The sequence below is a fragment of the Piliocolobus tephrosceles genome, chromosome 13 (assembly GCF_002776525.5).
Source record: "Piliocolobus tephrosceles isolate RC106 chromosome 13, ASM277652v3, whole genome shotgun sequence".
In the NCBI taxonomy this organism is placed as follows: domain Eukaryota; kingdom Metazoa; phylum Chordata; class Mammalia; order Primates; family Cercopithecidae; genus Piliocolobus; species Piliocolobus tephrosceles.
This window is the reverse complement of record NC_045446.1, coordinates 82,437,133-82,449,295: the sequence shown is the minus strand read 5'-3', so window position 1 is coordinate 82,449,295 and position 12,163 is coordinate 82,437,133. Positions and strand designations below refer to the sequence as shown.

The 12,163-nt window shown below is 38.9% G+C and overlaps 1 protein-coding gene across 2 annotated transcripts in view; it reads right to left on the bottom strand.

Annotated features, from left to right (window-relative positions):
- Window positions 1-12,163, bottom strand: part of FAT3 (FAT atypical cadherin 3) — a 547,597-nt gene that overhangs the window by 366,236 nt on the left and 169,198 nt on the right. For both annotated transcript variants that reach the window (XM_023209116.2, XM_031933808.1), the window contains exon 2: window positions 5,691-6,005. In XM_023209116.2, the coding sequence (XP_023064884.2) occupies window positions 5,691-6,005 (315 nt within the window). The remainder of the gene's footprint in view (window positions 1-5,690; window positions 6,006-12,163) is intronic.

Sequence of the window (12,163 nt, the reverse complement as noted above, 5' to 3'; positions counted from 1 at the left end):
TCAGGTTGAAGTGCGGTCTGGATTTCTCTCCCTGTTACCCCCTCTCTTATCCATTATGTTGTATACCATACACCAAAAGGCAAGCTGCTGTTACATGCAGCTGGTTAAAAAACTAAAGACATCCAATATTTTAATAAGCGATCTCCTCCAATTTTAACAGAGAAAGGACATATCTATCCTTGGAGTAATCAATAGTTAAAGGTAGAATTTGAGGTATTCTTATAGCACACACACTTTTGAAGAGGGTTTCTTCCTCCTAAGTCACCTAAAGTGGGGGTAGCTAGTCTACCTACACATAAACTATGCTTTACTCAGGTTTATTTCAAGATGCTCACAGAAAGCAAAAGAAAGCTGAACTTCACCTCTACTCAAATACGAGTGGAGATGCCAGCGAACGGAGCATGGGTCAAAGGGAGACAGAGCAACTGCAGAAAGAAACTTAGAAATTTCTTGCCCTGGACAGTGAACCATTGAAAGATCTGGAATAAGCAACGATCACTTTCACGGCAGACTGTCAATGCAGCATATGCTAATCCTGGATCTACGTTTTACAGACACAAAAGAAAGAATAAAGGGGTCTCTTTTATATATGTGTTTTCCCCTTTAAAATAATTCCTTTGAGAAGTAGGCCTCTCAGAAGGAAAATTGGAAAAAACAAAAAACAAAACAAAATGCAAAAAAAAAAAAAAAAAAAAAAAAGACCCTTTAAAATTTAAATGTTATCAAACTCAGAAACAAAAGAAAAGAGATGTGGGTATTTGTTACTCCTAATATCTTACCACATTCCTGACATTTATGACTCTTAAAATTCGCTTTCTCATAATATCATGCCTCTCAAGCTATCTGGTAAGCTTCACTTGTTTATATTCCCTGTATAGTTGTCTGGCCTCCCTCTCTGCAGGTCAGCCCGTTCTTCAGGCCCCCTTCAGGTCTGCAAAGTGCCCCGGTTGCCCAGCTCTGCTCTGACATGTTACACTCTTCACAGCTTATAGTCCACAGAGTTCAACTGTTTTTTTTTTTTTTTTTTTTTGCTTTTGTTTTTGTTTTTAAATAAACTGCCTTAAATGGTTGCCTTATATCATACGTATGAAGGTTCTCTTTTTCATATGAGACTAAATTCCCTGAGTGCAGAAAGTATCTTCCAATGTATTTCTGTTATGTCTCCCACACTGCTGACACCTGGGGTCTAGATCAACAGTGGTACAACATGCACTTTATAAAACTGAGTTGAAGATGTCAGTGCTACCTAGCAATTGCTAAGGTAAGATGTGGCTGGCTTTCAGAAACGCCTTCCTCAGGACAGTGGGGTCCAGAAGCAGTGTGCTTGTGGCTTACACAGACTTTTTTCTAGTGGGAAATACAGGATGATGATTATGATCACAACAGTTAACATTTACTGAGTTCTCTACTAAACACTGGCATCTCGGCCCTATATTAAGTGGTTTCCACGGCGTAGACATGACTAAAATAAACCTTCCAAAGCCCTAGAAGAAATTTCCACCCCTGTTCCCCAATTCAGCCTAGATGACCAATGAGGGCCAGCCTGGACTCCCTCAAAAGAACTGGAAGGAAGCAACATTCCTGCTCACCCAAAAAGGCAAGTGAACACCAGCCTGCTGGTATCTCCACCTCAGACACAGAGGTAGGCTGCATTTGATTGAATTTAACTGCTTGACCTGGAATTAAGCAAGAGTTCTCTCTACCGGCCAGAAAATACCACACAGCATTACAGCTTTTGTTTTCCTTAAGCCACAGGAATTACTAAAGAAAGTCCACAAACTACTGATTCTATGTGATTCTAGAGTGGTAGAAAAAAACCCAGTTATTTGTGTAGAGAACAGATGTTCAATAAGGAAATCTCTCTCCATTTGGAGGTTGGGAATATCTATTACCTGCTACAAGCTGTAGATCATAAGTATTGACATTACTTGCATTGGTCTTAATCATTTTAGTCTTTATTCTGTAGCACATTGCCAAAACAAAACCAAATTCTAAAACTTCCGGCCGGGCGCGGTGGCTCAAGCCTGTAATCCCAGCACTTTGGGAGGCCGAGACGGGCGGATCACGAGGTCAGGAGATCGAGACCATCTGGGCTAACCCGGTGAAACCCCGTCTCTACTAAAAATACAAAAAACTAGCCGGGCGAGGTGGCAGGCGCCTGTAGTCCCAGCTACTCCAGAGGCTGAGGCAGGAGAATGGCGTGAACCCGGGAGGCGGAGCTTGCAGTGAGCTGAGATCCGGCCACTGCACTCCAGCCCGGGGGACAGAGCAAGACTCCGTCTCAAAAAAAAATAAAATAAAATAAAAATTCCAACTCTTCAGCAGAGGAGGAAATGAAAGCTTAGTTTACTAGAGTCAACATCCATTTACTAGAGTCAACATCCATTTGAGAAAAAATCTAAACATAAACCTTTCCTAAATATACTGGTTAGAATGCCTCTATGTATGTATGTATGTATGTATGTATGTATCTATCTATCTATCTATCCATCTATCTATCTATCTATCTATCTATCTATCTATCTATCTATCTATCTATCTATCTATCTAATCTATCTATCTACACACTGGTTAGCTACATGTCCAGCTTCGTTACTGAAAAATGTTATATTGATGGAACTATTTCAGACAAATGACTTCAGACAGTCAGGAACAAATGTCAAAAATTAAGGCTTCTATTAGAGAGTTCCTTGAGCTGTCTGAAGGCTGCCTCCCAGCAGCACGATACTTAGAGCAACACCATTAACAAGAATTTCACCAGGCCTGGAATTCTGTGAATCTCATTAGAAATAGGCATAACATGACTCTTACAGAGCTTTGTAGTTTACCAACAGCCTTCAAACACATCATGATGATATTCAGACTTCATGAGCAACCCTTGCAGAGTAAGCAAGGTCATTCTCATTTTCCAGATAAGCAAGTGAGGTCCGAACAGATTAAATGAATGTAACTACAGTAAAGTAGTTAGAATGGGGTATCAGCTTTTGTTGTGGGATACCAAGCACTGTGCAAAGGATTTCAGGTGAGGAATCCTATATTCCTTGCAACTATTTTTACTCACTAAAAACTACATTTAAGAGAGGTTCAATAATTTGCCCAAGGTCATGAAGCTGGTAAGTTCATGAAGCTGGTAAAAACTGTCCAATACAGTCTGTTTCCCCACCCCCTGTGTTCTATGGTGTTGCCTAGTTAGAAAGCATAGAGCAAGCATTTGAAACTCAAGACTTCTAACCCCAAATGTGACTTCCTCCATGAAGCCCTCCCTGACCATCACTCCCACCAACCCTATATTTAGTGAAGCTCCCCTACTGGAATCATTTATTGCACTCTTTTGCTATATCATAAGTATTTGTTAAGTTCACATAAGTTTGGGTCCCTAAAGGCTCGGACCATATCTTAAGTTTATAACCCTCTTTATTAGATCTTACTTGAAAAATAATAGGTACAATAAATGGTTAGTGATTGAATAAATGGATAAAAAGAGCAGTATTTTCTTATCACATGTCTGGAAACTACAAGGTATGCTATATATTTCTTTAGACAATTAGATAAGTTAGACAAAAATGTCACTCCTGGCAAAAACGAGTTTTAAAAATCTATGGCAAGAAGAGAGAAATTATGAACACACTTAAGGATCTTATTAGCAACGTAGGCTGAACAGTGATAAAATAGGGCTTTCTGAAAAATTACGTTCAAACTTTGAATGCACATGTTCTCTGAACTTCACATCCAACCCAAATTCTTCCCTCTTCCCTGTGACAGTTATTTTTTCTTTTTTCTTTTTTTTTTTTGAGACAGAGTCTTGCTCTGTCTCCCAGGCTGGAGTGCAGTGGCGCGATCTCTGCTCACTGCAAGCTCCACCTCCCGGGTTTATGCCATTTTCCTGCCTCAGCCTCCCGAGTAGCTGGGACTACAGGCGCCCGCCACCACGCCCGGCTAATTTTTTGTATTTTTAGTAGAGACGGGGTTTCACCGTGTTAGCCAAGATGGTCTCAATCTCCTGACCTCGTGATCCACCCGCCTAGGCCTCCCAAAGTGCTGGGGTAACAGGCGTGACCCACAGTTATTTTTTCTATTCAGTCCTAAGTAAAGGAAGAGAACAGTGAAAACTTCCCTTTTGCAGTTTCTTTAAAAAAAAACAAAAAAGTGCTGGGCGCACTATTAATGACTCAAGTAGCAATGGGATCAAGATGGAAGAAGCAGAATCTGACTGGGGTATTTCAGACTCCACTGGGTTATGAAATGTGAAGATATCTGTGGCCTCAACTTCTTTACTGTGACATTGTTTTTTGTTTTTGTTCTCTCTCTCTGTCCACCCCAACCCTCACTGTTAAATTTGCAAAGTGATTGAATTCATTTCTCTGCGGCTATGTTCTAAGGAGCTCTTTGCCATACTAAAAAGTAAATCAGAACGGCTTCCCAGGAAAGTAGGAGGCCTGTTCCCCAGATGCATGGAGAATTTTATCCACTTAATGGTGCTCTGAAAGGTTGGGCCAAGGCTCCAAATCTGAGTCCTCTCCTGCAAGTACAAGCAGTCCTCAACAGATACTGATAGTTAGTACTCTCTTTGTTTTATAGTAAAATACAAGTCAAATCCCGATTCAACACTGTTAGAATGCAAAAGTCTGCTTAACGAAATGATTGATCCACTCATAATTAGAGAAAATCAATACTTCTTTTTCTTAAACCCTGACATTCTCTTTCATTATATTAATGGGAATCTGACACTTATAAAATACTTGAGGTCAGCTACATGTTTCTGTTTAACAAACATAGGCAGGAGAAACAACCATCAACTAGATTAGTAGTTCATTAGGAGAGCTGAGTTTGTCCACACCAACAAATCTCAACTGAGCCTAACTTTTTGACCAGTATCAACTCACTTGCGCAGGGTGAAATTAATTAAAATTATTCTAAATTTCAATGAATTAAAACCCCATCCATCACAACTCTTACTATTTTACTCCTTTGTTCAGACCTCAAGGAGGCAAATCACAAGAAAGCAATGAACCTCTCAGATCTGCAAAGAAATTTTCCAATGTACATACCTGTCTCAGAATGCATTCAGCCAAATGCACACCTGCTACTTATCCTTAGGCCTTTCTTATCCTTACTCAACCAATTAAGTTTTCATTACAATCTCTAAAAACATTTTGAGCCAAAGACTAGGAAATTGAAATTATACATATTTTATGTAAAAATTGAGACACTGGAAGTTCTTTTAAATATGGATGTTTCCTTGATGGGTAGTACAGGAATTGCAAAAACATCTGGAATTTAAGGTGAAGGCTTTAAGGAGATCAGCAAGGGAGAAGTGTCTAGAGGTAGGGGCATCACAAAGCCAGCTTGCCCATAGAATCCAGCAGAGGCCAGATTATTCTTTTTCAAGAAAGAGAAGGAAGCAGCTGGCTCTCTGAGTGGACTGGGAACCACATTTTATTATTATGAGTAAAGCAAATCTAAGGCCTTCTGTGAAAACCTGATTTTGATTAGCTACCTCCCGCTCAATGTCAAGTGAAATTAAAACATACCAAAGAGACAGAAGTGGCACTCACCTTTACAGAAACTATTCTCAGAAAGGAAGAGGTTATTCTTTAGAAAATAAAGTAAATGAGCACAGCAAGGGTCAGGCTGATGAATTTAAAAGCTGGACTAAAGACTAAAAAGAAGTCATATAAGCATTCCCTTACCTGTTTTGATATTGATGGCAAAAAAATTCTGAGGATTTCCACTTGTAATCCTGTATGTCAGTTTTTCATTGGAACTGGAGTCAGGATCTTCAGCCTGGATCTGAATGACAGATATGTCTTTTGGAGAGTTTTCTATGACAACAGGATAATATATAGGTTCGGAAGTCAGCGGGGCATTGTCATTCACATCTTCAACTTCAATGTAGACCTCAATGGTGGAGTAGAGTGGAACGACGCCCCTGTCTGTGGCATACACTGTTAGCCAGTATGATCCCGTTGTCTCCCGATCAAGAATGTCTGCGGCAGTGATGACCCCTAAGAGAAAAAAGAGAAAGTGTGACTGTCACAGCAAAAGGTAAAACATTAAATAAATAATCTCGAATTCCAAAGGACTGCACTAAATAATCTTGGTATATGAAAAACACCCAAATCCATAACATAAGGTTAAATTAAGATATTCTTTACATAAGAAAATGATTTTCAGCAGGACCATATTAAATAGTTCTTCTACTGTTTATAGAGTATTAATTACATTCACAAATACTTTATTTGAATTTTGGAGATAGATATCTCTCAAACAAACATGCGCACAGATGTACACACACAGAAGAGATGATATAGGGGAATGAGAAGAGGTTGGGCCAGGGGTCAAAGCACTTCCCATGTTTCATGGGAAATCAGTGTAGTATCAGGTCAATATCTCCATTTGACCTGATATTGAACTGACTTCTTATGCAATAAAAAGCTCTCCTAGGGTAAATTATTTTATCTATTCATTTACAGAAAGAAGAAAAACCTTTCAAATATTCTTTTTTTTGCCTGTTAGAGTAGAAAATATTTTGCCTGCAAAGATATAATCCTCCTTCATACTCTTTCCCTGAAAATCAAATGTCACAGCCATTCCAACATAATCAGAGAAGAAGTCATATCAACACATGTTCCAAATGAGTTCCATCCCCCTTAAGAACTCTACAGAGGGCCCTAATAAACTCTGAGCTACTTTGAGAGATGCTCATGGACAATAATTTTAAATTAGGAGCACAAAATGCCCAATCTTTCCCATTTCATGGTTGAAACAAGTGCCAACCAGGAAATCAGGTGTCTGCCTAAAAAGCCAGAGAAAACACAGTGTTCTTGTCTATCTTTACAACACTTACCCAATCACCAGGCTACAGAAACTTACCACAGGGACAGGATCATGAGCCCATCGTGATGGGAAAACTCTGGGCTCACTGTATAAAAACTGTAAAAGTAGTCAGGAGGCTCATAGAAAGCATGAAATTCATGTAAATCCTTATACTATAAAAGACATTGTGAAAGGAGTCAAGAAACAGTTCTCCAGCTCTGCCCTAAATTCTCTATCCTCTGTATTCCTGTTAAACTTTTGTCTAAATAAGGCATATAACTTAGCCTATAGACCCTGCATAAGCAAACTGCCAAGTACAGCAACCGGGAGGGAGGAGGGCATCTGTCCAGAAACAGTTAATGCTGGAATACTCAAAATTTCCTCAAACTCAAGACAGATAAAATATTTAAAGGGTGATAACCTGATTGATGTTGAAATTTCAGCTGCAATGTTAATTCACCAAAGAACTCTGCATAGTGGTAGGCCGTGGGACAAAAGTTAATCTTAAATATTCTCAGTGGAAATATGTAAAACAATTGGGTCCTGTAGAATATGGCTGATATCTGGTAGTTAGAAGAGAAATGCCAATCTGTCATTAGAGGAATAGGTACTAGATAACAGAATAGGAAGAAAATGAGGAGAAGTAAAAGCAACCACAACCACAACAACAAAAAACTATTATAAACACAGTGATGTGTGCTTATTGATTGAATGAATAAAGATAGCATTATAAACTGGGTTGACACTGCCATCTATAAGACCGCCAGGATGACTATACAGTGGAAAGGAGAACTTTATTGGCAGCCAATATCGGTTTGCAAACTGGGAAGAGATATTGTCCGGTGTGTGCTGAAGGTGGTCTCTTTTCCAAGAGGGGAAGGCCAGGTTGGTTTTATTCCTCACAGGGCCCATAGTACACAATGCAGTCATACATATTCAGCAGATTTGGGAGAAACATCGTACATATTTATGAGAAGAGCTGAGCGTATTCGCAGTGGGCAAACATACTTGCAATATACATTCTATGTTCACTTTGGCGCAGGATTTTAGCATTAAAATGAGGTGGAATTTGGCTCTTTACATCAAAAGATGAACGATAGGACACAAAGACAATTTGTGTGCAGACTTCATAAGCCAGCTGATACTGGCTTAAGTCTGCAGTAGCTTATCAGAAAGCAATGTTTGTGAGACAAATCCTCGTCTAACCAGAGTTTTAGTGGTCTGGGTTGTAAATCAAGGTTAGGACAATCTGCCTGGTAGCTCTTATTGTTAGAGAGTCTAGTAGGAGTGTGATTTTTCCTGTAGGAATTTAGAAACCTGCCATGCCAGCTGGGCCCTGAACCATCAACCCAGATGTTACTGTTTTCTAACCTTAGGGTTCATCTTAGTTGGTAAAGGACCATCTATTTTGGTCTCTCAGACAGAGTCAATTGTCAACATGACATTAAGGAACAGACAAGGAGGGCTCTGAGGGTTGGATACCTGGCCAGGTGTGAGCACATCTGTCAGTACAGGACACCAGCACATTATAGACACCATGGACAGTTTTGTGGAACTCTCATAGCAGACAGTGCCATGAGCTGCCACTCAGGTAAACTGGAGCTCTGCAAGTCAGAGAAAAGATATGTGACAGGGAACTAAGCGGTCTCTGGGATGGAAACTAAGAGTAGAAAGGTGTGAGCTGCAGTGAGGGATACAGGTCACAAAAAAAAAAAAAAAAAAAAGATGTTCTGCAGGCTCCATGAGGCACCTCTTCACTGCCATGGGACCTGTCCATTCAATTTACAGGCATTCACTGGACCCTGTGCTGCCATTGGAGGAACGGAGATAATGAGAGGGTCTCTGTCCTCAAAAGACTCCCAGTCCTTTGGAGAATGCAGATCTTTATTAAGCAGATCTGTACTGAGGGGATAAATGCATAGCCAACAGCCAGAAGGGATCATCTGGTTTAGACCAATATACTAGGAAGAGCAAAGACTCTAGAATCAGAAGGGGATGGGAAGCAGGGGAAACAGCATTTACTGAGGATCCATAATGTGTTGTGAGACTTGTAATTCAATTTCCCTATAATATAAACTTTATAGTTATCTCTTAAAGATAAGGACACGATGTTGGTAACTTACCCAAGGCTCCACAGCTAAATTTAGAAGAACCCTAGACTGTCTGCCTTGAATAACCCAGTTTCATATCTAGAATCCTTTACTTTCTACCCAATTGACCGTAGAGAAGATGTTCAACCCAAGCAAATCTAGTTTTCATATCCATCTCTCAGTGTTGTGGTAATCATTAAATGTACACCAAGAGTTTGGCAAAATGCATGTGGCATAGTAGATGCTCAGTACGTGTTAAATCTATGTGAACCAAAAGCAATTCTATATGTGTTCTTGATGGTAATCAAACCCTAAAGCAGGGGAATGATCTTGAAAGGTAAGAAGTTAGGGATGGATTGTCATGCAAGATGTTTTTTCTTCTCTGGTCATGTGCCATTCTCACAGTCTTTGTGATTTGCCCATTACATAATTTTTTGGGGGAAAGTATCTAGCCTTTTTGGGGAACATCAAAGTAAGGTCACTAAAAAGAGAACATAATTCAATAAGCAATAAAATCAAGGAAGTTTTTCAGTTTTATTTGTCCCCTTGCCTGACTAACTCCCATGCCTACATTTCCACATGAAATTCCATATTTATATATATAAAGCATATAAAGCATATACATATAGAGATTTGCAGTCACAAAATTGGTTTGCCATTCCTGGAAGTCACTAAATTATTTATTTTCTTCCACTGGTCAAAAAGGAAGATGGTATATCACAGCCTTTGGACATAAAAGGGTTTTAAGAAGTCCTTAGATGAAATGCATTCACTAATACAAATTAATATACAAGGGTGGGATTTCACCTTATTTTACTCTTAATGAAGGATCAGACATTTTCCTTAAAAATTAGATTTCTCTTTTGTTAAAATAAAAGATGTCTATGGCTGTATTTACCAAGTAACTAGAAGTGTGAATGAGTATCTTGGAACACAATGTTCAGATGTCAGTTTTATGATCCAAAAATTTGAGGACAAATTGTAAAAGGACTGAGTCTGAAATGTGTTAATTACTGAGTTTCATCTGAGGCTCAGTATTAATCATATTAACACCACCGATGTCCAGTAATAGCATTTCTTCACACCTATCCTCTTATAGCTAATGATGGTCAACATAGTCACAACTAAGAATGTAAATCCACATTACCTCTTTTATCCATCAAAAACTCACTTTTAAGATTGACCAAGGAATGACAAAATCACGTCTTGAGGGCCATTAACATTATGACAATCACAATGCATTCTTTATTGCTTTTTTTTTTAAATTGAAGTATTTGGAATACAATAACCTGTCCATGTCTAAAGCAAATAACTGATAAGTTTTGATTTTCATGAAACCGTCACCACAATCAAAACAACAAACATATCCATGGTCCTCCAAAGTAGCCTCTTTCTCATTTTCAATCCTTTGCTCCCAACTCTTTCTACCCCCAGGTAACCACAGATTACCTTTCTGTCATTATAAATAACTTTGCATTTTCTAGAATTTCATATAACTTAAATAATATAGTATGTACTGTTTTTCTGTTTTCTTTCACTCACAATAATTATTTTGAGATTGATCCATGTTATTTTGTGTATAACAATAGTTCATTCCTTTTCATTTCTTAGTAATATTCCATTGTGTGGGTATACCACTATTTTTTTACCCATTGACCTATTGGTGAATATTTGAGTGGCTTTCAGTTTTTAACCATTACAAATAAAGCTGCTAAGAACATGCATCTCAAAGTTTTATATGGAAGAATACTTCCATTTCTCTTGAGTAATAACTTAGGGATAGAATGACTATATCACAGGATAGGTATATATTTGCACCGTTTCACATTCCCACTGGCAGTGAATGTGGAGGGTTCCAGTTGTTCCACATCCCCACCTGTGGCTGACTTGGTATGGTCAGTGTCTCAAATGTAGAAATTCTAATGGGCATGTAATGGTATCTCATTGAAGTTTTCATTTGCATCTTCCTTATGATGTTAAGCATCTTTAAAAGTGCTTATTTTTCACCTGAATATTTTCTCTAAGATAAAGAGGTTATCGTAGGTTAAGTGTTCAAACGTTTTGCCTATTTTTAAATTTGGGTTGTTTGTTTTCTTGAGTTTCAAGAGTTCTTTACATATTCTGGATGAGTCTTTATCAGATAAGTGATTTACTAACTTTCCCCCCCAGACTGTGGCTTATCTTTTCACTCTTATAATAGTAATGCTGGAAGGTAAAAATCTTATATTTTCATATCCAATTTATCAATTTTTCTTTTATAAGTCATGTTTTGTTATTGTATCTTAGAAATCCTTGCCTAATTGAGGCCGGGAGCGGTGGCTCAAGCCTGTAATCCCAGCACTTTGGGAGGCCAAGACGGGCGGATCACGAGGTCAGGAGTTCGAGACCATCCTGGCTAACACGGTGAAACCCCGTCTCTACTAAAAAATACAAAAAGCTAGCCGGGCAAGGTGGCTGGTGCCTGTAGTCCCAGCTACTCGGGAGGCTGAGGCAGGAGAATGGCGTAAACCCGGGAGGCGGAGCTTGCAGTGAGCTGAGATCCGGCCACTGCACTCCAGCCCAGGCGACAGAGCGAGACTCCGTCTCAAAAAAAAAAAAAAAAAAAAGAAAAAAAAAAGAAATCCTTGCCTAATCGAAAGTCACCAAAGTTTTGTCCTATGTTTTCTTCTGGTCTAATAGTCTTAGATGTTGTATTTATATCTATGATTCATTTTGAGTTTTCTTTATGGTGAGAGATATAGATCTAAGTTGATTTTTTGGTATGCAGATGTTCATAGTTCCAGTCCCATGTGTTGAAAAGACTCTTCTTTTTCACTGAACTGCCTTTGCATCTGTGTCAAAAATCTATTGCTACATGTATGGGTCTATTTCTGGACTCTCCATTATGTCCCATTAATCTATTTGTCTACCATTATGCCAATATCACATTGTCTTGATTAATGTAGCTTTATAAGTCTTGAAATCAGGAAATGTAAGTCTTTCAACTTTGCTCTTTTTCACAATTGTTTGGGCTAATCCAGGTGATTTGCATTTCTATATAAATTATAGAATCATCTTTAAAATCCATAAGACATATAGGAAACACACTAGGATTTTGATTGGGATTAAATTTACCCTAAAAATCAATTAGGTGGCCGGGCGCGGTGGCTCAAGCCTGTAATCCCAGCACTTTGGGAGGCCGAGGCGGGCGGATCACAAGGTCAGGAGATCGAGACCATACTGGCTAACACGGTGAAACCCCGTCTCTACTAAAAAGT